Source organism: Phalacrocorax carbo, chromosome 20 (assembly GCF_963921805.1).
Source record: "Phalacrocorax carbo chromosome 20, bPhaCar2.1, whole genome shotgun sequence".
NCBI lineage: Eukaryota > Metazoa > Chordata > Aves > Suliformes > Phalacrocoracidae > Phalacrocorax > Phalacrocorax carbo.
The window spans coordinates 3517348-3542526 of NC_087532.1; the positions used below are offsets into that span (position 1 = coordinate 3517348).

Genomic DNA, 25179 nt, shown 5'->3' on the forward strand with positions numbered 1-25179 from the left:
AGTGAAATCGGTGTGCAAAGAGACAATGTGCCTTGGTTCCCCGGGTTAGAGGGGAGAGGCCTTTAGGTTTCATGACCTAGTTTCTCTTGGGAAGGAGGCAGACCATTGCCCAGGGGGAAGGATCCCATCTTCTGTGAGAGCAGCTGCTATTCTCTCTGCTCTGTGTCTTGCTCACCAGCTGTCAGAATCCATGAGATCCATCTGATGAATCAGTGCCAAACCTGACAAATCAGCTTTGACTGGTTGCATAGCATAGAGAGTTGAATGAGCGCAGATTGGAAATGGCATGTGATGATAGCTAATGAAAATGGAATTGATAAATCTTCCCCTCTAGAAATCATCATGCCTGTTTTCCTTGTGTGAAAAGGCATGGGTTTGCTCTGTTCCTAGCCCCTTGCAGAGCAGAGAGGTGGCAGCAGCACTGCTAACTCACTTGGCCAGTGCAAAGCACTCCTATTGCTTTATTTCCCATTGCAGACTGCCCCAAATATTGGGATTTTTTTTTAGCCCTCACAATGATAAGCTACCTGCCTTTCTCCTTTTCAACTCCCAGAGGAGGGAAATACAGCATGTATAGTGCTTTCCTGCAAACAATAGGGACAGATAAGCTTACTGGAATGAGGATAATTCATGACTGCTATTCATGGCTGCAGACCACTAAGGCATAGGGGATATGCTGTGACAGACAGCTCTGCCTGAACCTTAGGGGTTTGACATAGGTGTTTTTCTCCTCTTGATGTTTTGATTAGGCTCATCCCCATCTTGGTCCTAGACAGTTCAGTCATGTTAGTCTCGGTTTCTTTCTATTTGCAGGATTTCTCCTATGATGACTCGAAGGTGGAGTTTAATGTTGATGCCCCTAATGGAGTGGTGATGGAAGGCTACCTCTTCAAGAGAGCTAGCAATGCTTTCAAAACATGGAATCGGTGAGTCATAACTTGTATTCCATTTGATATTTGGGCTAGGACTCTGAACACAGCTAATACTGCCTGCACAGGAACGCACTTGGCTTTTAGTGAGATCTTAACAACTGTTAGCATCACTGGGAGGATTCTGAGTGAAGTAGTTAAAAGCTAAACAGCTAAAATAGTTAAAATGAGGTTGGTTTGATAGTTTCTGCATACAGAGACTTCTGTTTTAGGAGGGCTTTGCATGCAGGCTGAGGGGGGTGATCCTTAACTCTCTGCTCAGCACTGGTGAGGCCACACCTGGAGTACTGTGTCCAGTTCTGGGCTCCCCAGCACGAGAAAGATATGGACTTGCTGGAGGGGTCCAGTGAAGGGCCATGAAGATGATTAAGAGCCTGGAACATCTCTCATATGAGGAAAGGCTGAGAGAGCTGGAACTCTTCAGCCTGGAGAAGAGAAGGGTTGGAGGGCCTGATCTTATCAACATGTACAAATTCCTGATGGGAGGGAATGAAGAAGAGGGAGCCAGACTTCTCAGCAGTGCCTAGTGACCAGACAGGAGGCAATGGGCAGGTATTAAAACTGTGAAATTTCATCAGAAGACAAGAAACTGCTTTTTTACTGTGAGGATGGTCAGGCAGTAGAGCAGATTGCCCAGAGAGATTGTGAAATCTCCATCTGCGGAGATATTCAAAATCTCTCTGGGCACAGTTCTGGGCATCCTGCTCCAGCTGGCCCTGCTTGAGCAGGAGGGTTGGACTAGGTGATCTGATCAGGTCCCTTTCAACCAAAGTGACTCTGTGATTCTGCTCGGAACCTGTCGGCTGCAAGATCAGAGCCTGAAGGCATGTTATAGCATAACTGCACCTGAGTAAGTCCTCCCAAGAGAAGCAGTGTCTCGAGAGATTAATGTACCCTTATCAGCGCAGTAACCTGGCTACATGGTGCCAAGTCAGCTCAGAGCAAAAGAGGAGTAAGCATCTGCTTCCTTGCAATGGTGGTTTAAGACCACATAAATTTTCTACCAACATCTTATAACTCATGTGCTGAGCTTGCAAAGCCACTTGTTTTGCAGGTCTTTGATATCGGTGTGTTGGAGACATGTACATTAATCAGTAAAAAAGAGCTAGATGCTGTGTAGTTTACATAAGTGATGATTATTTTCCTGTTCAAAACCAAGTATGCTTCTTTCTGTGAAGCTATATATTCCTCTTACACTGCATTGTGGAATGAGCCAGCTCATCTTTTGCTGCATCTTAGTAAATGCTAGGAGAAAAACCAGAGCGCCTTCCACAATGGAAGAATGACCAGGTTCCATGCAGGGAAGACAGGGCACAATGCAGCTCGAGTCTTGCCCTAGGAAACCTGTAAATTTATAACAATTAAGAGAGATACCCTAACACAGCAGGACATGCCATGAGTATCAAACCTGTCTATTTTGGGGTGGGGGGAGGTATGTGAGAGTGGAAATATCAACTGTGCTGCTGGGAGCTGAGAAATGGCTTTCTGTGCACTGACCCTGCTCTTAATTTATAAATATTTCATCTGGTAAGTCACTGGGAATGCCAGGCTCATATGCCTCCTGCACGAGGCAGGAGTATCTGCAGCTGCCAGAGACCTTGGGAAAGTGGAAGCAAAGGTTTCATGTTCTCGCCTGGCTCGATTATTTGTGTGTTTAGTTTCCCTTGAGATAGTCGATGGGTTTCATACATCGTTGTGTAAAAGGATTGAAACCCTTCCAGTGAGTTTCTAATGCATGAGATCAATGTCTTTTTGACCTACATTTCCTCCTCTCACATAACAGGGAAATGATACAATATTAAGAGATCTTTCACATGGCTATGGGATATGTTCAAAGAATACACCACAGCAAGGCTGAAATGTGCTGCTGTTAGACTTTGGAATAAATAAACACTAAATGGTTCAGTGAACAGTTTGTGGTATGCACAGAAACTGCCTGTATTTGCATGGAAAAAAGACTTGAAATTATTAGAGATCTCTGAATTGGTTAGAAAAGTGATTCCTTCTCTCTGAAGCTTCCCCTAGTATGAAGGAGATTCCAGTCAAATGTAGTATAATTTTGTTGCCCCTCAGGCTCTCTGGTCCCCTGACAGCTAAGAACTAAGCTTCCCCTTGCAGGAACAAACCACAACAGCAGCTACAACACAGCGCATCATGGTGTGTGATTTCACTGCTCACAAGCTGCTGCACTGGGAAGGTACCTTGGCTGAATTTTTATCAACCTTTTAGGATTTCCTGCTTGCTGTTTCCTAAACAAAGTATAGCCTCTGCCCATAGCATGGCTGCTTTCACTGACTCCACATCTTTTTGCGGAGCAGAAGGTCGTTCCAAAGTGTGTCAGGTTAATGTCACGACCTATGCTTGGCTCTTGTGATAGAGAGGAATGGTTCCAGGCAACTCCCTTCTAGCAACTCTCTCGGCTGTGAATTCAAGGGTCACTCCAAAGGACACTTCTCTGGAGGGAACGTGACCCTCTGGGACAATCTGGCTTTCCTGTTCTGTGAAGGAATGTTGGTGTCAAGGGCTCTAAGTTTTCCCTGTCCCCCAAATCCCAGCCATCCCCCCTGTATCCTCCTACATCCCAGTCATACACAGCCTGTGTCCTCCCCGCAGCCATCTCTGTCTCCTCAGTCCCACTCACTCTTAGCTGTATCTACCCACATCTTAGTTATTCACAGCTCCTGTAGCCCACTTATCACCTTCTCGCTGTCACTCACTATTCACTGTCAGTGCCTCCCCCTCATGTGAGCGGGAGGGAGCAGGCAGAGAACAGCAAAATCCACGACTCGGGATATCAGGCTCGCAGCCAGCACCAGGCAAAGTGCATGCGCTGGGGTGGCGAGCAGGAGAGCACAGCTGCAAGGAGCAGGAGCAGAACCTGAGACACAAACTTTCTACTTGGCTTCACGTGACAGCAGAGCTGCTTGAGCACAGACTGCAACTGTCACAGCAGCTCAGAATGACGCAGAACCATGTCAGCTCATCAAAATGGGCTCCCACATAGATGGGATGGCCTCTAGTCACCTGTATTTTCGTATTTCTCCACAGACATGTTGAGTCCTTTTATTGTCTTTTATCTGTTTAATATTTCAGCAATTACAAAAGAAAGAGAATCCTGTCTTATCTCATTTTGCCAGGGAACCTAGTTCTTTTGCAAACAGAGTACGTAATACATGTGCTAAATAACGTCTTGTTGCAAGACTCTGATTCTTTACGCTCAGATATTCCAGTACCTTCTTCCTGAAGCTTAGTGACAGTCATGGGTTCCATTGCCCTCCATGAAGATGATCAGATTGATAAATTTTAGGTTGTATTTTGGAATGAGGATGTCTCTTGGGGGTTTGGATTTAGTACTGACAATAAGACACCAGGGAATTACCTCTGCTCTCAGCATCACGTGGACCTTCATGTATTTTAACGGAAAGCTGCTTCCTGGTGATTTGTTTCCTCCTAAGAAGGTAGACTCCCTTCACACGCACCTGTCCGTACTCTAGCCGTAGGAAACAGGAGCTTTGGCATTGTTTGGCCTCCCATAGGCTGTAGTGGGTACAGAGAAATCAGCCTGGTGAGTAGCACAGCATATATAAACAGCAAGATGTGCAATTCATTGGTGTTATTTTCTCCAACTCTATTTGTAAAGCTGCCAGTTAACAGGGGTTTCTAAGATGGATTTTTCTTTTTCCTACCTGGAAGTTTCTTCATGATGTCAAGGAATTCTTGGCTTGCCTTATGACAGCCTGCTTGGAGAGGCAGCAGGCACGCTGCATCTGGCATGGCACGTGCGAGTAATCCAACTTCCCCAGTAAATGTCAAGTGTGCCCACTGCGTACGTATGCAAGTATGCCCTAACCAGTGCAACGTGTCCCACAGGCACTGGATTTACCACCTGCACCGGGGCCAGTGTGCACGCATGGACGTCTGACCCAGAGTAGGCAGTGCTATGGGACTGCCCTCCTCCGTTTGTTTCTTCCTGTCTTTCCTTCCTTCTTGCTGTACACGGATGTGTCTAGAACACTTGCTGTCACATCTCAGTGCCAGGAGTCATTCCCTAAGGCCGTAAATCCTTTGTTCTCCAAGGGAGGGCACTGGAGAAGCGTGAGCTTTTCTCGTGACATTACTTTCCACCTTCTTGGAATAAAATATACTCCTTTTAAATAGAGAGAGATCCTGCTGCAGAACAAACTGCCTCTCTGTAGCTCTGCTGTTCACTCTTTCTGATGTCTGTCTGTCTTCCCGCAGGAGGTGGTTCTCCATACAGAACAGTCAGCTGGTGTACCAGAAAAAGCTAAAGGTCAGTGAGGCTACCCCAGACGACACTGGCAGATGGGCCAACTTGTCTGGTATCCTGCTTTACTGGGGACTTCTGCACCATGGTCGGGGAGTGGGCTGGATGGAGTGGGGAGGGAAATTGGATCAGAGGGACAGCAAGCCTATTCAAGCATTATTGCGCTCCAAAGTTAGACTGTACTGAGAACTAAGGGGCAGCAGATGGTGTTTGTGGTGATCTAAATATTCCTGTTCAGCCAGGGAAGTTGGTGAAGCCCCCAGTAAGCCTGCCACTTCATCTGCATGTTGTCCCATGCTTTGATTCTGTGTAACCCCTTCCTATTGCCCTAGAGATATCTGGTGGTGGGCTGGCTCCGCTCTCTCCGGACTCAGCCTATGCTAACCAGCAGGGTTTGGGAAGGAGTTTCTGAGAGGCCTGATTACCACACAGATTCAGGGAGCCAACAAAGCTGCCTGTTCTCACCCTTTCAGGATGTCCTCACGGTAGTGGTGGAAGACCTGCGGCTCTGTACTGTCAAGCCGTGTGAAGACATAGAGAGGAGGTTTTGCTTTGAGGTCGTCTCACCTACCAAGTAAGTTTGGTGGCTTCCCTAGGCCATCGTGATGGTAGCTGGACTGTGCATGGAACTGCAAGAGATTAGATTTGAGCAGATGCTGGGCTGTTAAATGTTGACTGGGAGATACCATTGCCTGTACTCCAGAGCCCCTCTGAAGTTTGTCAGACATCAGCATAAGCCAGATCGAGGCCACACATACCTGATGTACCTATAGACAGTGAAACTGGCAACGGGCAGCTTTTCAAAACAGCTAGCAGACCCGCCTGGAGTTCTGGAAGAGGGAACACCTGACAGTGCAAGCTTGTAGGATTAATTTTTGCCCCTTTGCCTGTCAAATCAAGGGGCTGCCCCCATTGGAAGGTCTACGCTGAGGGTGAAGCGGAACAATTTTGACTAAAATGTGCACCCTGTCCTTTTGCTCTTCCCAACTCGTTTCCCTCTTTCACAGGAGCTGCATGCTGCAGGCTGACTCGGAGAAGCTGCGTCAGGCCTGGATTCAGGCTGTTCAGGCTAGCATTGCTTCTGCCTACCGGGAGAGTCCTGACAGCTACTATATAGAAGTGAGTGAGGGGGTGATGAAAGATCCGTAATTGTGTCTTAGAGCCCTGATAGTGGGCTTTTGGTGGCAGGTCCAGTGTGTGTGGGTGGACCATCTTGAAATACTCTTCTGCCCTCACGGAAGGGAGCTGATAGCAGTGGTTACTCAAAGGCAACAATTGTTCACCAACCACAGCCACACTTATAAAGCTGGGCTGAGATAAAGGCAAGGCTTTAAATCACTGCTGTCCTCACATCTTCACTTTCTTGCCATTACTCTGTATTGATGTTCCCCTAGGTAGTGTGTTCCCTTGGGGACAGCTTGCTCTCTAGCTGGGGCAAGTGCAAGCAAGGCACCATGATAGCAAGCAGTTTGCCGGAGGATGCTCTCCGGGCTGCCCGCGCCCCCAGAGCAGGGCTGGGGTGCAGCGCCGTCTTGTGGCAATAACAGAGATTAATGAGGCTTTACCCCTTCCCTTCTTGGACTAGCCCTAGATTATTCTTCTTCAGGTAATGCTTTCTGTCAGTGCCTCTGCTATGCAAAGCTCTGGTGCATTCCACAGTGCTTTGTAGAATCCAAGAACCCTTTTTTCCCCTGCAGAGACTGGACAGAACTGCTTCCCCATCAACTAGCAGCATTGATTCTGCTACCGATTCCCGGGACCGCAGTGTGAAAGGAGAGACCATTCTGCAGAGAGTGCAGAGCATCCCTGGGAATGACCAGTGCTGTGACTGTGGTCAGCCGGATCCTCGCTGGGCCAGCATCAACCTGGGCATTCTGCTGTGCATCGAGTGCTCTGGAATCCACAGGTACTGCATGCACGTGCGCTCTGTGCTGCCGGCCAGGGGTGGATTGCAAGCTCCTGGAAAAAAGGGTGGAGCCTGAATAACAACTGACTATAATGTTTGTACAGATTCAAAAGTAATTGCTTGCTGTGATACCTGTGCAGGTACCTCTATGTATGCATGGCTAGTTATGTCTGTATAGATAGATACATAAGGACTGGATTGATCTTGTTCATCTTATAATGCATGAGCAGCTCTGTTTTGAGGCATGTAACCATTTTGGTTTTCTTCCTTTTGGATAAATAGGAGTCTGGGTGTTCACTGCTCAAAAGTCCGATCTCTCACACTGGACTCCTGGGAGCCAGAGTTACTGAAAGTGAGTGTTGGCTTTTAATGGCAAGAGACAGACAAATGGTGGACGGGGAGGGAGTCTTACTTGGTGGCAGGCTAGACTTTAGAGGGAAGGTAGTTCCTCGCCTGAGGATTTCATTCATTCCCTCTTGTGTTGCAGCTGATGTGCGAGCTGGGGAACAGCACCATGAATCAGATTTATGAGGCACAGTGTGAAGAGTTGGGACTTAAGAAACCAACAGCAGGGAGCTCCAGGTGAGTCTGGGTGCACACACACTGGTCCTCTCAGTCCTGTGGGGAGCAAACCAATACCCTGAGCTCTCTGGAAAGTCAGATTAGGAGTGTGACTGGCCCTTCACTGAGGGCCCCGACTACCCCAGTTACCCCACTTACCTCATCCCACTCCCTCTGTAACTTAGCCTGAGCTTGACTCTCAGAAAGGGCAGTGGGGCATTACCAGCCAGCAACCTGGTGAAACATGCTTGGGAACCAGGGCTCGCTGGGTTTACACCTGCTCTGAGACCTTACAAAGACAAGTAACTAAAGCGCATGGTGTTGCCTAGGGCTGAACATCACATTTTGCTCTCAGCTACACATTGCGCTTCTTAGTTTTCCTTTGAAATGGGAGATATTTTTAGGTTTGAGAAGCTCTCCCTTCTTAATACAGGCCTCGAAGATTTTTAGGACACAAAGCCGGGTTGATAAAATGACCCAGAGCAGCTTCATCTCCTTGTGGCTGTTTGCTTTAGGCAAATGACGTGACCCTGTGCACAGCTTTATGCCATTCTTCTCTTAGGCAAGACAAGGAAGCCTGGATCAAGGTGAAGTATGTGGAGAAGAAATTCCTGAAGAAGCTGCCAAATGGGGAGACTCTAACAGAGAATGAGCGGAAACCTCGGCGCTGGTGTGTGAAGAAGTGCCAGAGACACAACAGCACCACGAAAGCACCCACAGCTCGTAGAAAGTACCGCCATGAAGCAGGCAATGCATCACCAGCCATGTTGTCATCAGGTGGGAACCCCCCTTGCCCCGCTCCCCTGGCAGAGCTGTGTTGGCCTGCCCACCACTCTTGGTAGGTGTGTGCACAGGTGCCTTGATAACATGCGTGGTCCCCTCTCTCTCCAGGACCTGCAGCCTGCCAGATATGTGCAGAAATGCTGTTGCAAAAACTGTGTTGATGCCGGTCTTTATAGCCATTTCCTAACGTTTCCCATCTGTTTAAGGAGGTTCTTGTGGCTAAAGGAGGAGATCATTACACTAGCGTGATGCAGCAACTTCTAAGCTTGCTTTGTGCATTTTCCTTTGTGTTCCAGCTTCCTGGTTTTTAAAACTTCAAATCCTTTTATTTTTACCTGCCTGGTCTGTAAGAGAGGCCATGCTCATGAAAGGTTCTGGCTGCTCAAAATGCTGTGGGGTGACGTGGTCTGCAGTGTATCCTCACCTGTGGTCAGCTCTCTGTTCTATTTTGATGGTGTACATGGGCATGAGTATGTCACCAGGCGCATCTGGGATGTGTTAGACGTGCAAGCTCAGCTGGTGTAAATGCAGCTGTAGAACTGTCTCTCATTTGTTCATTTGCATGTTATTAACTATATATTTCAAAATATTTCTGTATAAAACAGCAGCTACCCTGGAAAGGAAGTTCCGTCGAGATTCCCTCTTCTGCCCTGATGAGCTGGACTCTCTCTTCTCCTACTTCGACACCGGTGCTGGCTCCGGCCCACGCAGTAAGTACAAAGAAAGAAAGTCTCTCTGCTCCTGGCACACTTTGCCTCCCGGCTCCTGTAGGCCATGTGCGTTGCACCAGACCTAAGGCAAGGTATCGGCCTCACTGGAGAGAGGGTAAACATTTCAGAGGAGTGATGGGGAGTCAGTTGCACAAACTCCAGCCCATTGCTCTTTTGTCACACTTATTATTTTAATATCCTATCCAGTCAGTTCCTGGTGTTTGCATTCTGGTGGATGGGATTTTTTTCCCCCCAATATCTTTTACTTCCAGACTATGCATTCCATTGGCTTTTTTTCTGGTTTTAGTTTTGCCTTTTAATTTTTTTCCTTTTTTTAGCAAGTCTTACTGCGGACAATTTTTCTTTTTGTGTTTGTGACGATGAACTCCCCTCATATTCCGTCCACCTTCCTCTAGGTGCCAGCCACATCTCTATGCAGCATCCGCTAACAGGTGGCCCATGGAGTGGCAGTGGCATTGGTCCCGGTGGGAGCGGTACGCCGTTCCTCCTGGACGGAGGTAAGGTGACGCTCTGGCAGCTAGCAGCAAAAAGAGACACCCAAATTTTATTTGTTCCAAACCAAATTTCAGAGGCAGTTATGTATTTTCTTTCAGCCAAATGATTGGCACCCATATGTTACCAGTCCCTTCAGGGAAAGACAGGCTGGCAGGCTTTCAAAAGGCAAAAAGCTTGCTAGGGTTTCCAGCAGTCAAGTTACTACCTCTTAAAGGAACAGCTGTCCCTCAGGTGAGATAAAGCAGCCAATCCTGTACGTGTGGGATCTCATGGCAAATTGGCAGTAAGGAGTGTTGACTTCGGATGCCCCACATCTGTCACGGGCTAGTTGTGTGGTCCCTTACATACTCAGCTGAGGAGTGGTAACTTTTTTAAACTTACCTCAGTTGCTTGTTATTGTATGAACTTACAAGAAATATTTAAGGTCCTGAGTCAGCACAGCAGGAAATCACAGGCTTCCCTACAAGTACCTGTTATCTCTTGAAATCAGGGAAGATGGTGCTTTAGTGCTTGTCTGAATCAGTGCCTTAAGGGCTGTTCCAGTTTCAAGAGATTCAGCATTATTAGTCATAGGAAAAAGTACTTGGGAGATGCAGGACTTCAGAGTTGCTCGACAGCCTTATCTTGCTCCTGTGGAAGAAAATAGGAATTTTATCACTGATTCGTTGGGAAAAGACCTGGGAGTTTGACACATTAATGTTCATGTGATATGAGCTAGATCCTCCTCTTTTGCTTTCATGTAAATCCAGATAGTGCCATGTGGCCTCATTGGAGTCACTCTGTACTTGTGCTGACATAGTGGAGAGCATAGTCTCACCAAGCAGTAGGTTTCCTTTCTACAAAAAACAGCAATGATTTTTCTGACAGCAAATAAAAATATGCATGATATGTGCCACTTCAAACCTTTCTTGTTGTAGCTTCACTGTCTCCTTTGGCTGTTGAACAGTGCTGAAGGATTACTTGTGAATCGTGATTTCAGGAGCACTGATTTAGAGACTGTTCTTTAGCTGGGACGTAGCTGTAGCTGCTCTGAAGATTTCAACAAACAGCCTTTAAGGTTAAGGTGTCTTATTTGCTGTGGTTTTCAAGGCTCAGATCTTTAGTTCTTGCAGGCTGTCCTGTTACTACTCCTTGCAAAGACTACTCAGTTCATATTTTAGAAACATGTTGTCAGCTACAGCCTGGCTTGTTTTTCTTTCTAATCACAGTGGTTTGAGTGTAGGTCTTGGGGTAGATCATGGGGGCTTGACCTCCTGAGTTCGGGGAGGATAGACACTCCCAGCCCTTACAGTCATTGGGAAGTTAAAAGCAGCAAGAAGCTGAGTCCAGCCGGAGTTCCCACAGGGGCCGAGCATCCTGCGGGACAAAGGTGATGGGCCATCGCTGTTCCTGCAGGGGCAATTTCTGCACGTGTTTCTTCCTTTCTCTCATTTTCTTGACTACTTTTGGGTGCAAGCTGGAGAAGGTACAAAGCTGCTCTGCCACTGACACATTGTGTGTCCTTGGACAAGTTGCTTCATCTCTTCGTGACTCCATTTCTTGTATGAAGTCAGCTGTCTTGTAACATTCACCAGCTAAGCAGGGAAGGTGGGAAGCACTGTGGGGAAAGGGGTGTCTGTGAAAGTGAATGAGCCAATGGGCAATGCTTTAAGAGTTTGGCCTGAGATACACTTCAGGGCATGGTTTATGAGACATGGTGTTGTTGGGTTGATGGTTGGACTTGATGGTCCTAGAGGTCTTTTCCAACCTTAATGACTCTGATAATCTTTGGCCCGGTCATGGTCAATAATCTGTCACAAGAGCAATGCCTTGGCAAGTGCCCTAGTGACAACTGAAAAGCTCTGGGGAAAGCATGGATAGAGTGGAAGCTGAGATAATTAGTGGGAAAAGCAGAGGTGTGTCTTTATTTGCTTATGACACTACACAACCTGCGGCAAAGCTGTCTCTGCTGCTGCTCTGCTCCAGTCTACGTCACAGCGTCCCTCATGGATTGCAGCAAGGGCTGTCCTCAACAGTCCAAAGTGCCATGGCAATGTTGGAGCATCCCTGCATGAAGGGCAGCGTGGGGACATGGACACCATAAGGCTTTGCAATTTTTCCTTGGGCAGTTTTATTGAGTGGGGCTAAATGGGATAGCAGTCCCCCTCTCCCTTGCCAGCAGTGCCCGGTGCAATGTGTGTGTGACATTCTGCGCAGCCCTTTCCCCCTGTGGTCTCAGCTGTGCCTGGTACTGGAATGCCTGTGTATTAAAATGGGCTTGGTTTGTCTTCTGTTGGCCCTGCAGGTCTGAGCAGTGACAGTGGGCTTGGAGGAAGCACAGATGGCAGCACTGATATCCTGGTGTTTGGCTCTGTGGTGGACAGCGTGACAGAGGAAGGTGGGTGTCACAGGCTGTTGACGGAAGCGTGGGGAGGCAGCTAGAGCTAAGGCAAGATGGATGGTCAAGACTAGTGCCAAGAACAACAGGAAACATGAAATCGGAAATGTGAAGCTTTGGGGTCATCTCTCCCTCTCCTTTTCTGCCTCTTAGAGTGCGAGGTGTCAGAGGAGTCAAGTGGTGAAGCAGAGATTGAACAGGAAGCATCAGATCTGGAGGACCTGAGGGAGCTGCATCCTGGCTTGTTGATCTACAAGGCAGCACAAGCCCGAAACCTGCCTCTCATGGCAGAAGCACTGGCACACGGTGCGGAGATCAACTGGGTGAATGATGAAGATGAAAACAAAACTCCTCTGATTCAAGCTGTGATGGGGGTACGTTGTGCTAGTGGCTGGGAGGCCGTGTTTGGGAATGCAAGGTCTTGACTCTAGTTCAGAACACGCTGACAACGGGCAGCTTACAGCCTGGTACGTGCTCGTGCATCCTCTCAGTACTGCTGCCTGATTTTATTTAGACATTCCCCTTTACCTTGCCAGGGCTCCTTGATAGCCTGTGAATTCCTGCTGCAGAATGGAGCAGATGTTAACCAAAGAGATATCCGAGGCCGGGCTCCCTTGCATCATGCCACATACCTAGGGCATACTGGGTAAGTTCTCTGCATGTTGCTCTGACATGCTCCAGCATCCCTGGATTGAGATTCAGCGTTAACACTGGGAGTCACCGGGTGAGGTGGGCAAGGCAGCTGGGTTTTGAGGAATTGGTTATTTGCAAAACATGCCTTCTTATATCACATCAACCACTTGATTGTCTTAAGCACAATTGCCCCCATGATGACAGATAGAGGGTAACTGGGCCCCTGTACACCCATTCCTTTCTCCATGCCACTGCGGCGCTTCCTGATTTTTTTAGACTGATATAAGTGAAGTTGTGCCTACCTATGGAAGGACAGTGCCCTCTGCCCACTCTGGTGTAGGGCAGGGGAGCTGGAGTTTCTGCTCTGATGATCTTTTCTTTCCCTTCTGCAGTCAGGTCTGCTTGTTCCTCAAGCGAGGGGCAAACCAGCATGCGGTGGATGGCGACGGGCAGGACCCACTCAGTATTGCTGTCCAGGCGGCCAATGCAGACATAGTTACTTTGTAAGTGCAGCCAGGACTTCCCAGTGCCTATACACAGGAGCACTGCCTGTAAACAGCCATCAGGGAGGGAATAACCAAACCTCTCACCCTTGTGCTTTCTCTGTTTCACTCTAGGCTGCGTCTGGCTCGAATGAACGAGGAAATGCGAGAAGCAGAGGGCCCCTTTGGACAACCAGGTCAATATCCCAGCAACAGCCCTACTGAGCTGCAGTACAGGAAGTGTATACAGGAGTTCATCAGCCTTAATATAGATGAGTGTTAGTGACGACTTCCCCACCTCCCCTTTGCTGTCTTGAAGTTGGGCTGAATTTCTAGAAGCCCTGAGAGCCCCATCCTTGGTATATTGGTGTTTCTTGCAGATTGGTCTGTTTTTGATGCCTGCACATATAGGTTGAGATGCACGCAGGAAGGAAAAAGGGTCTTTCCTGTTAGCGTAAAGTTCTCATACTTGACTACTGGACGGTTGATTTTTGTGTAGGAGACTCCTAGGGCATAACCACAGACCATGGCGTGTGGACTTGAGTGTGTGAAAAGTATGGCAGATGAGTTTAGCATTTAAAAAAAAAAAAAAAAAAAGGAAAGAGAAGAAAAGGAAACCCTCTATCACCAGGAGAAACCCACCAACAATACGATCAGATGAACCTGCCTCTGCTTCAGTGTAGTTACCACGCACTGAGTTCTCGTCTGAACAGTTTGTTTGGAGGGATTCTGACGTGGAGCCCTCCTCCTGGCAGCGTGACCAGCAGCCTGCTCTCTCGTGAGACTTCTGCGGCGACTGGGAGCTGCTGGGGCCAGTTTAGAAAACTAAAAGATGACCTCTAAGTCAGGAACAGGCTGTTTTGTGGGGCAGAGATGTTTTGCTCCAGAAGGCGTAGGATTGAGAGCGATGGCTACTCACCCTGATTGCTCTCAGGACTATACCAGCCGTGCTCCCCTTTTTTTGCCCTTGGTGGTTAGCTGGTCAAAGCCATAGCTCGCCTGCTTCCTGGGCCAAGATGCAATCTGCACAGTGTTATGGAAGCAGCAGTGCTAATTTTTTGAGGCTGGGAGAAGCTTGTCGCTGGCGATGGGCTTTGTGTCAGGGAAGAAAAGCCACGTCCAACTCCCACCGCCTAAATGGCTGGCTGCGCGATGCAATTTGACTTCGGTTCAGTTTGTTTTCTGGTCACTTCAGATTTCTGACTTAGCATCTCTGCGAAGGAGACTTCTACTTGCATGTGTATCCCTCTGTGCTCTCCCCCCGCATGCTGGAGCATGTGAGTAGGGCATCTCAGCAGCTGGCCCAGGGGCTTTTGAGTTCCCCAATTCCAACGACCAGCAGAATCTTCCTTTTTGTTTCTTTCCTTTCTTGTATTATTCTTTGCCGAAGTGGGGGAATGTGTTTCTACTTAGAGCACTTTGTTGCTGTATTTATGGACTGCATTACGGGGATCTTGCTACAGTAGCTCTGCAGAGATGCTGCAGTCATGTAATCCCGTCTCTACGTGTGCTCCGTAAGCCCTCCACCACTGGCAGATTATCCTCTGGCTGGGAATTTGGATGCCAAGCTGAGATGTGCTCCTGTAAGAGCCTCTTCAGAACGCCCTCAACTGCAATTGACACCAGAGTTTTTCAGGACTCGTGGGTGACTGTCCACAGCTGGTATTTAGCCCGCCTGGGTACCCAGGCTGCTGGCTCTGGGGTTGGGCCATAGTGCCTTATGGATAGTGTTGGGATCTTGAGGGGATCAAGATCTCGCAAGGAACGCAAGAATACCAGGCAGAGTTCTGCATCCTCCTGCATTATGTCAGCAATGATACACCGTCACACTATTTTTCACCCAATACATGCCTGACTTTTTGTTTGTTTTGTTTTGTGTACTGGCTGCTGTCACACTGCAGCCCTTCGCGGATTAAACCTTTGCAGGTTTGTTTCTGGCGTAACTGTGTCCTCAGATACTGAAGCAACAGTGACCCAGCTCTTCACTCCAGATACTGCACTCAGAGACTGAACCAACAGCACCCAGTGTCCACCCACACATCTAGAAGTGGAACAATACAGAAATTCTACTTAGGCTCTAGTAGGGTGTCCCCTCAGTTCAAGGGAGGGTCCCTGCTTCCTTAGGAAAGTGCTGTCCCGTATTTCGCTGCATCCAGGCCACAGTTTTCTGTCTGTGCCATCTGGGGTATTGAAGTCCATCTTAATCTTGCAGCTTTCTCATTCCTGTTCCCTTTGGAGCTTTGGGATGCACGGTACCAAGTGCTGAGTTCTGACCTCAGTCCCACTTGTCTGTTGTGAATCTGAAATGATCCTACTGACTGTGCTGAAACTGCTGCAGATCAATGGCAGGGCAAAATCCTACCCCAGGGCCTTCCGTGCTTCCCTAAATAATAAATTATCTCCTTCCATCAATCTTGGAAAATGAAAATTAACGACCTTGGGCCCCATCAGCCTTTTTATCATTGGCAATGCCTTTCGTGGCATTCTCTCCATCTCCCCGCTCCTTCTGTCCCAGGAGGCCGGTGCTTGGCGCGCAGCGTGCCGCTGCTGAACGCGGGCTCTGTAACACCTGGCTTGCGTGAACCTGCCTATTCACGGTGCGCTGGTGGGTTGGAGGGGGAGTGCACCGTGCAAACTCGCATCCTCCCCTCCTAGCTCTTCAGTGCCTGGTCTGAAACTATCCTGTAGGCTTTGACCAGGCAATACTCTCTCGGAACTCTTCTCTGAATAGAAGCTGTAGGACGTGCCCTTAACAGTTGGCAGAGGACAGATCCCTTGGTCTGTATTCATGTTCTGCTCAGCTGCGGCACCCTCAGGAGTGATTCAGGACTGCGCGTGGGATGAAGCGGCGTGGCATAAAATGCCATCGCTGCTGCAGTGCAGTTTTGGAGGAATGCTGGGACGTATAAATCCTTAGTTCAGGGGACAATGTCTTTGTGAGTAGGGACCGCCTTCTGACTGCAGCGCCCGCGTGTGACTGGAGTCACACCGCTGAACGAGGAGGGCTGACTCCAGGCACGCACCTGCGTGAGTGGTACCAAACGTAGGCAGATGCGCGCTGTGCGCAGCTGTTGCTGCAGTGCTGCGACATGGTCTCCTTCAGTTGGGGTTTAACATGCCCGGGGTTAAATACCTTTCTTCCTGATACCCATGGGAAGGGGTAGCCAGAATCGCTGCCCACTCGGCGTTTCTTGGGCAGGATTGCAGAAGATTACCACTTTACAGTCCCACGGAGCTTCATCTTTCAGTGCTTTGCCTTGAACTTTGCCCTCTTTCTGGTAAAAGTCACCCTAAATTTAAATGGGCTTCCCCACCGAGCAGGGAGGTGCCTTCACTTGTGTGTCGCTGCTCCATTTGACGCCCCTTCCCTGTCAGCTGAGCCTGTTCACTCTTCAGCTGGTGGTGGCGTTACTATCGGTCTCGGTGGGGTAAGAGCTAAATCTGTAGCCCTGCAAATCATCTGTGTGAAACGTCCTGCAGAGCTCAGTGCTCGGTGCAGAGCTCAGGTGGTGTCGGATGGTGCTGAACCTGCTAGCAATACGGCAAAGCCCTCAGGCACGTGTCTGCCTTCAGCAGGACCGTGCCGTACTTACGGTTAGATCATGCGGGTCACCCTGCGGCGTCCGGATCCAGGAACCACTATCCAGCCAAGAACTTCCTCTGCTTTCTGGGTTAGGAACTGGGAGATTCTCTGTAATGAATTCTCTTTGCTAATCCTATCGCATTTTATATTGATCTGCATCAATTTAGACACTGGTCAGTGCTGGTGTCCCCTCAAGTTGTGCCCTTTCCTAGAAGAAGGCCACGCTGAATCAAAGCTGGTGTCTTTCAGGGTACTTCAAAGATCTTGAAATAGGTGTTTCACCACTGCCACGGTCCTACTCTCTTAATGAATTTCAGCATGATCATTGTCCAGCCACGTTTTTTTTTCACATGTACAGCAACTTAAAACACCCCAATTGCTTTTCCAGCTTTTTATGAGAAGTTAGAAATATGACTGACCCTTCCTGGAAGCCAATGAGAACTGGAGACGTGGCCTCCACTTTGGTAATCTGGTTTCGCAGTCAGCATTAGCGGCTCGTGAGAACAACACAAAAATCATGTACAGTCAGGTCCACTGAAGCTCAGCCTCACTGCTGAAGTACATGAAGTTAAAGCATATGTAAATACTGATGCAAAAAGCGGTGTCTTGCAAGACAATTTATCTATTTAACATGTATTGGTACTTTATTTAGATTCAATGTATAAAGCAACTTTGTGCACTTTTCCTACATACAGTATTGGGGGGTTTTATGTTCTTTTGTTATGGATTTTGTGCTGTCTTTTTTAATCAGTGAAATTGTTAAGTATTTAATTTATTATTGATGTGCCCAGAGGACTAGTGCAATTTTTATTCAATACAGTTTGTCTGTATTTAATGTCAGGATTTTTTTGTAGCATTGTTAGGGAATATTTTTCAGAACCTGCCTTTTTTCCCCCCATAATGTTCCTTTCTTCCCCCCCCCCCCTTCTATTTTCACTATACAAATCATGAGGCATTAAATGCCTCTAGTTTGAACTATAATCAAACACTTTAGTACATCCTGCAGTTTCTAAAACAAAAAGGTTCTCCAGGAAAAAAATGCTAAGGAGGCACTTCTCAATGTTTTCTGTGTTTATTTGATTTATTTTTTGGTTGGGGTGTGTGTGCGTGTGCGCGTGTGCTTAGAAGTTTGGAGGGGAGAGTGGGGAAGTTGTGCAGAAAGCTTGTTTTGAGCAAAACGACCGGCCAGCCAGGCTACAGGGAAGACTAGGCATGAACACTTCATTTCCTTCCTCACATACAGCTGTATTTGTGTTGTACAATCTTGTCTGAAATACCCAATGCCAAAACTACTCCCTTTTCATCCTTCCTTTCTTCTCGAAGAGCACGTATGTTATCTGTGTGACAGTGACTTGGTTGCAACCACAGTTAACATGAGGAGATTTGCCTTTGTCTAGAAAGCAACATGCCAGGCGTTGTCAAAACACAAATGGACCCAAACCGTTGCCTCAGCCACGCAGATTCTGTCATCTTTAGAGTTTTTGAGATCTGGGTGAATATTTATATGCCCATCCTAGCTTTTGTTTGACTAGACCCAAACCCTGTAACCAAGTGCCTGGACAGGTAGTCTGGGTTCGAATCTTTGGGGCCTGCCACACGTCTCTGATTCCAAATGGGATGACTTCTGGTTGCTGGCAAGTTGAAATTTTACCCTCTCTGTTCCCTTTCTGCGTGTCATCCAGGGAAGCCTCAGGTTATTTTAATATTGTTGTCTCTGAGATGGCCTCTGCAATGTGAAATTTCTTTGAGCAGTCTAGAGGAAAAACACGGAATTGAAAGAATTCACGTCTTTAAAGGAAAAGATTTGCAAGCCGAGACTGCGATAAGTATAAAATAGATCAGTAACATCTCAGACCAGCAAAAATGGCCATTATTTATGCAAGAGGAAAAAAAGGACCTCCTAAAGAAATGCACTGATTAACCTACTGTCCAGCGGGCGCAACACAGCTGTTGTCTGCTGCTGAACTGCGCGTTGTTGCGGTGCTGCTTGGCTGCCTGAAGCCCCTTCTCTCTCCTCGCTGCCCGAGCATTATTGCTTTCAACCAAAGACAAAACAAGGTGAATGGATTAAATGTGGCGTTAAACCGTTGGTTAGCCGGTGACAAACATCTGCGTGAGCGCGCGTGTGCGACAGTGTGGGGTGCCGTTATGTGGAGAGGGGGGTGTGGGGAAGAAGGGACGGAGCAGGAGGAGGGAGAGTGAGCGTCCCAAAAAGGTTTATTTTTTCTTTTGAGATTCCAAAATACAGAGTGCTGTTTCCATAGGAATGTGATTCATATCAGCCTGCCTGCCGGTTCCTCGGCCTTGCAGGGCATTGGGGCTGGGGCACCTGCCTTCTGAGCTGCGTGCCCGGCACTGTGTTAGAGGGAAGAGAGTGCAGCTGAAGAGCTACGGGGAGGGAATGAGGGATAGAGGTGGGGTAACAGCCAAGAGCGTTTCCAAGGCACAAGGAGAACCGTGTGTGTTTCTAGTGCAGCAGCAGGGATGGCTAGAGAGGCTAGCTGAAGCAGCAGCACTTGCTCCGCCAACACGTCTCGGCACTTCGCATGCCCTCGCGGCGAGGGGCGCGTTGGCTCTGCGCACCCTTGCGCTCCGGCGGGGGACGTGTGGGGAGAGGCCAGGCGGTTGCCTTCGGTTCGGCAGCGGCTCTGCAGACCTGTCTCAGTCGGCCTCCACCCCTCGCGTCCCTCCAACGGCACACGAACGTTAGCGTGGGTTCCCCATCGTGGGAACCCTCCGTGTGCGACCCCTGGCTGCTGCATCATGGAAATAGAGTAACCCTTTCTGACCGTAGGATCGCAGGAGCAGCCTGGACGGAAAGCCTCTGAGATGAGAAAGCCCAGCCAGCCTCTTCCTGGCTAAGGCTCCCTCACCTTCCTATCTAAACAGCACAGAGAGAAAGTTCTTTAGCCAAGTCGAAGCTGCTGCGTGTGGTTGATGTAACACGGCTCTGCTACGCACTGAATAGCTGGGCTGCTGTACCAGGGGCTGACACTTGCTGTAAATACGCTATAACCTACTAACCTCCTTCACTTGCCTGCTTTCAGTACAACTTTGTAACACGTTTTTTAATTCCCCCTTTCCCTACACAGCCTGTACTGACTGTAACTATGGAACCAGATATTCTGTATGTTATTATCTTTGTACAATTTTAAAACTGTTGCTGTGGTGTCTGCCTTTTTTTCTCTCCCTTCTCTTCTATTGTCTCTTGAAACACTGTTAATAAAAATCTAGATAAAATCCTTCCCTCTTCCTTCTTTGGCTTGGTTTATTTATGTAAGGTTTCTTGCCTTGTTGCCTGTATTAACTGGATCTAGAAAACCATCCCCTTTTAACCTGTTTTCCTTCTCTGCAACCCACAGCTTGAATTTTACGGCAGTGAATAGCTTGAAATGCCACACAAATACTCTGCGTTTTTGTTTGGGTTTCTGTGACACTGTCTTGTGATAATGTGATTTTAGGGTGCTTTGCAAGAAGGCTGGGGTAAAGGTGACAGGCTCAGATCACCCTCCCCACCCCCCCCATTCATGTTTCTTCAGAGTACCTGAATCAGTTAATGCTTGATACGTTACGAGCTCTGCTGGTGGCCATCCTGTAAAAGGAGACCTTGCACTAGATGAAAATATCAGGCTTCTGCACATGGACCACCCTCTCCCACATACCACAGTGCAATCCTTCCCCTTGGTTTCTCTCATACTGTGTGTCTGTGGCAGAAAAATAAAGGAAGAAAAGAAAGACTGGCCTGGCCTCATGATTTCCGTCACACTTAGCGTGGAAAGCAAATGCGGAGAAACAAAACTGTGGAGTAACCCGCTTTGCCCTGGAGGGAGGAACAGATCCCAGTTAATCAACACGGGTAGCCTCGTGAGCTCAGTGGAGGAGGTAAATAGGAAAGATCCTTTGAAAGCGGGAGCATCACAGTCGTTTAAGGCATTTATGGAAGGAGAGCTGCAGGGTCTTACAGTAAACATACAAGCACAGAGCTCGGGAGGCTCATTCCCCACCCTGTCCCTGACGCCCACTGCCGCCCCGCTGGTTTTGCTACCTTTTTATTTCCTTTCTAAACTGGAGACTGTGGTTTCACCCAGCCTCGCAAGGATAAATACACTGAAGACTTAAATGTGATTACAGAAACCCAGATCTCAAAAAATCCCGTCTCTTTCTTTAGTTAATGAGGATTAAATGCTTAAATATCTTCAAAAATCTGGGACTAATACTTTACTACAACAGTAGAATTCCTGTAATTGGAGTTAAATCTGAGTGGTGCCAGGACAATTATTTTACCAGTATGCAGGAGGATTAGTGATCTCACTGAACAAGGATCTATTAATGATTTTACCATCACGGTCAGGCTGCTGGCAGGAGGTAACAGCAATCCTCTGTCCCACTACCTAAAAGTGCCCCCTTGACACCATCCCGCCGGTGTCAAAACTAAGTCGGGACCAAAGAGGACAGGTAGCAGCTGTTCCCGGGTCGCTACACCAGAACTCAGCCGGTTCAGCACTTACCTGTTGCTGCCAGGTGTGCTTAACACTTCCGCAGCAAGGCTCATTCTAAAGAAATCCTGGAGAGGTGAGCCTTTATTGTCATGACAGAGAAGCTACCTGTTTTCTGGGGTAGTGCGTAAGGGGTTCTTTGTCCTCCCAGAAAGGGAATACATTTTATTTAGGGAAGGTGGGGAGGAATAGGTGGTAGGGGAGCAGGTGAAGTGCTAGGAACCTGGGGTGATGCACCTGGTGGAAGAAGGGCAGCGTGGGCCATGGAGGGGCTGTCACCGGGAGGGGACGGAGGTCCAACAGGCTGCGAGGCAGGACTCCCTGTAACATTAGGATATATTTGTATGCACAGGAGAGCACTGGCGAGGGCAGTGGAAACAGGCCGAGTCCCACCAGTTTAGGAGGGGCTCAAGTGACGGTAATCAGAAGCTAACAGGTAGGTCAAGCTGGTTTCATGGCAGGTACAAAACCTTACATTTCCTGAGCGTTGCTGTACCTCAAAATCAACAGATGCTGATTAAAGCCTGCCTGACGATAAGGCTCATGTTAGAAGCCTTTGCCACCTGTGTGCGGACGACGCTGAATACTATTATTCTCAAGACTTTTTGGGCTGGACACACTTCATACACTGAAAAGAGACAATTCTCACGCCCCGTTGTGCTCACCCCTGACCTGGGGTGGAAGGGGACACCGTGTTCACAGAGCCGCGAGCTTGCAGCAAAGGAGCAGCTGGAGAGATGCTTCTCGGAGGATGCCTCCAGGGCAGGAGCACTGCCGGGCGCGAGGGGAAGCCGCAAGCCGCCTCTGTCGACTCTCAGCCAGCTGGACACAGTCAAAAGACCATTCTTTCTGCCTGAGTTTGTGAGGCAGTATGAAGTTACGCTGGACCCTGCTATCGGCTTGGCTTCGCGGGGCCAAGTTTTTGTATTAGCTCTTCTCTTCGCTCAGCACCGCACCAATAATGACGGATGGTGTGCCTTGGAGCAATGCAGCTCATAGCAGCTGTGGGTCTACCCTCTCAGGGACTCCAGGACATCTTCTGTCAAACAAAGGGCACAGGAGCTCTGTATGAAAGACTAAAGGTAGCTGCACCTACGTAGGTGAATACCTGGGATCTTTCCCTTATCTTTTCCCCTGTGGCTACATGGGTTCATCACCAGGTAAAAATGAGCTCAGTAGCCCAGCCTGTGGCAGGAATTGCCCTAGAACATCAAGCAACCGTACACGCAGAGATAGCGTTAATGGGCTGCGGGTGCCTAATTATCTCTAGAATCGCAGCATAAATCTGAAACCGTTCCTGCATCAAGGGAGATTCTATCATAGAACCGCTGCTGGGACACCTGAACTCTTTGCCTTCACCCGTGGTTTGATCAGGGCCTTGAGTCAGCTGTCACGGGGAATCATCGTTAGCCGATAGTGCCCTTCAACAGGTTGTTGCTGAGTTCCAGCACAGGTGGAGTTATGCTGCACCGGCCGCAACAAGCTCTGAAAAGTCTGGCTGCCAGAAGAGAAGCCAGACCACTAGTCCATTGCCTTATCTCTGCTCCTGGCTCGACACTGTCTCCAGCAAACTAATACCAAGCCCTGTGACCCCGACTGCACGAAGCTCTGCTGTTGCACAAGTGGCACAACGGATGACCTTTGCATTTCAGAGCACTCGGCTTCCAGCACAGCTCTCTCCTTCAGCTCTTAAAAGTCTCTCTACTGTCTCTTGGGCTTTGGAAAAAAAACCCAAACCAATAATAATAATAAAAGGGAGGAATTATTCCAAATCTGATTGTGAAGCGAGAGTGCTGAGAGCGTGTTTACGTACGGAAGCTTGTGAATAATCCTGTTCTTATTAACAAAGAACAGAAAAACAAAACAGACCCCACCTGAGGCAGTGCAAGGCTAAAGAGCTGGGCTCTCTCTGCCTCACATGTAGAGCTGTCTCTTACACCCAGATGAAAGTCGTGAGTTCCAGGTGAAAATGGCCTGACGCACCGTGAACTCCCGTGGGTGGGAAGTATCAAAGCAAGGCAGAACAAAAAGACTGGGACTAATGCCTCTTCCTGTGTATTTTTGCAGGAGACGCTACCTACCTGGACATCTTCCGGGAGTTCTCTCACATGGCTTCGAACAACCCTGAGAAACTCAAAAGGAGGAGCCTACATTTCAGCCGCTCCTGCAGCTAGTCCCTTCCCTCCCTCTCCCTTCCCCCCGCCGGAGGGCCAGGCTCTGAGCTGCCCGTGAGCGCAGCCGGCAGAAACGTCCGAGCGGGCGTAACAGCCAAGCCGAGCTCAGCTGCTGAAGAAGGATGTTCTCTGTTCAGACACGCTCCTGCGAGAAACCTGTTTTTGCCCTGGTGGCTGCTTTTGTGCCCTGACCGGGGAGGTGGCAGCTGTTCCGGGGGTAATTCCAGAACAGGCACGCATTCCGACTGCAGGCCTTGCACTGCCTGAATGCACCTTAAAATGAGTTAAGCTGATCTTTTAGCTATCAATGCCCTTCCTACATCGCTATATCTGGGAAAACCTCCCCTTTCGGGGTGTATGCAAACACTAGCATTTATGATACTGCAACAATTCCCGCCCCTAAAATGAAGTGCAGGTAAGCGGTCCTGACCACAGAGGATGCCAGGAGGAGGCCAAGTCTGCAGCACTCCTAAAAACGAGGGAAAATGAATGTCGCAGACGTTTAGTTACGCTGCTTTGCGGTGGTGCCGCTGGAGCGGGACTGCTGAGCTCGCTGCCAGACAGCGCTGGCCCCCGCCGTGCGCTGAGGCGGTAGCAGCTTCCCACAACGGCACCAGAACGCAGCCCGCTGCGGCACGAGGCCCTCCACACGCAGACCTGTCCCCTCGAAGGAGAAAGGCCTCCCGGGACACAGCACCCGACCGCCACTCGGCCCGAGCGGTCCCAGCCCCAGCCACCCCGCGGCGAAACACTTCATCTCGCCGCGTAACTCACCCAAGATACCTCTACCCCAGGGCGCTTGGAGGCTTTTGGTTTAGCGCGGACCAGGAGATTTAATACCGATCCCACGGGGGCTTTACGAGCAGTGCTGAAAACAGAATCTAGCTCTTTCCCTCAGGGGCTCTCCATCTCCTGCTGGCTGTGCATCTCACTGTTAGGAGAGTTGTACTCTTCTGTGAGGCACGGCTTCCAGTATTATTTTGGTCATTTTTATTATTGTATCTCTTAGTTACCAAAAATAATAAAAGGTTATGTGTGGGCTATACAGGTATAGGCACCACGACATAATAAAGTGCATTGTCAGAAGGATCTACATAAACTATGACATGCTGAAATGTAATATATCTTACGGTGGAAGAAATGTATTTTTTCTGAAAAGGTGGGAGCGAAGAAAATTTCACATGCAAACAGCATCTACGAACTGAGAATAAAGACAGGATTTTCTTTTTTTAAATTCACACACATTTCCTCATTCTTTCTGATTCTAGATCTGTACAAGCCAGTGAAGCACTTCAGTATTAGAAGGTTTAAAATATGAAATTTATCTGGCACAGGTTTATGGCTTGAAGAGAAGAATCAGAATCACAGAGTCACAGAATCCCAGGCTGGCAGGGACCTCAGGGATCATCTAGCCCAACCTTTCTGGGCAGAGCCCAGCCTAGACAAGACGGCCCAGCACCCTGTCCAGCCAGCACTTGGAGGTGCCCAACGTGGCCGAGCCAACCCCTTCCCTGGGGAGATTATTCCAATGGTGACTGTCCTCACTGTGAAAAATGTCCCTCTCGTGTCCCATCGGAATGTCCCCAAGAGCAACTTGTGTCCATCCCCCTCGTCCTCTCCATGGGACTCCGTGTAAAAAGGGAGGCTCCATCTTCTTTGTAGCTGCCCCTTAAGTACTGGTACGTGGGGATGAGATCCCCTCTGAGCCTCCTTTTCTCAGGGCTGAACAAACCCTTCTCAAGGC

General features: G+C 48.7%; 1 protein-coding gene across 3 annotated transcripts in view; it reads left to right on the top strand.

Moving 5' to 3' along the window:
• ACAP3 (ArfGAP with coiled-coil, ankyrin repeat and PH domains 3) overlaps positions 1–24673 on the top strand; it is a 108082-nt gene extending 83409 nt beyond the window's left edge. Inside the window, exons 10-25 of one of the 3 annotated variants that reach the window (XM_064470444.1) lie at positions 814–926; positions 5169–5220; positions 5688–5788; positions 6222–6333; positions 6912–7120; positions 7403–7472; positions 7608–7702; positions 8244–8458; positions 9070–9174; positions 9591–9692; positions 11975–12067; positions 12221–12441; positions 12604–12713; positions 13093–13203; positions 13318–13379; positions 23329–24673. In XM_064470444.1, coding sequence (XP_064326514.1) covers positions 814–926; positions 5169–5220; positions 5688–5788; positions 6222–6333; positions 6912–7120; positions 7403–7472; positions 7608–7702; positions 8244–8458; positions 9070–9174; positions 9591–9692; positions 11975–12067; positions 12221–12441; positions 12604–12713; positions 13093–13203; positions 13318–13379; positions 23329–23435 — 1878 coding nt within the window. In that variant the 3' untranslated portion in view covers positions 23436–24673. Of the gene's footprint in view, positions 1–813; positions 927–5168; positions 5221–5687; positions 5789–6221; positions 6334–6911; positions 7121–7402; positions 7473–7607; positions 7703–8243; positions 8459–9069; positions 9175–9590; positions 9693–11965; positions 12068–12220; positions 12442–12603; positions 12714–13092; positions 13204–13317; positions 13380–23328 lie in introns of all 3 variants that reach the window. The other 2 variants (XM_064470445.1, XM_064470446.1) reach the window with 2 other exon arrangements.
• The last annotated feature ends 506 nt before the right edge of the window (positions 24674–25179 follow it).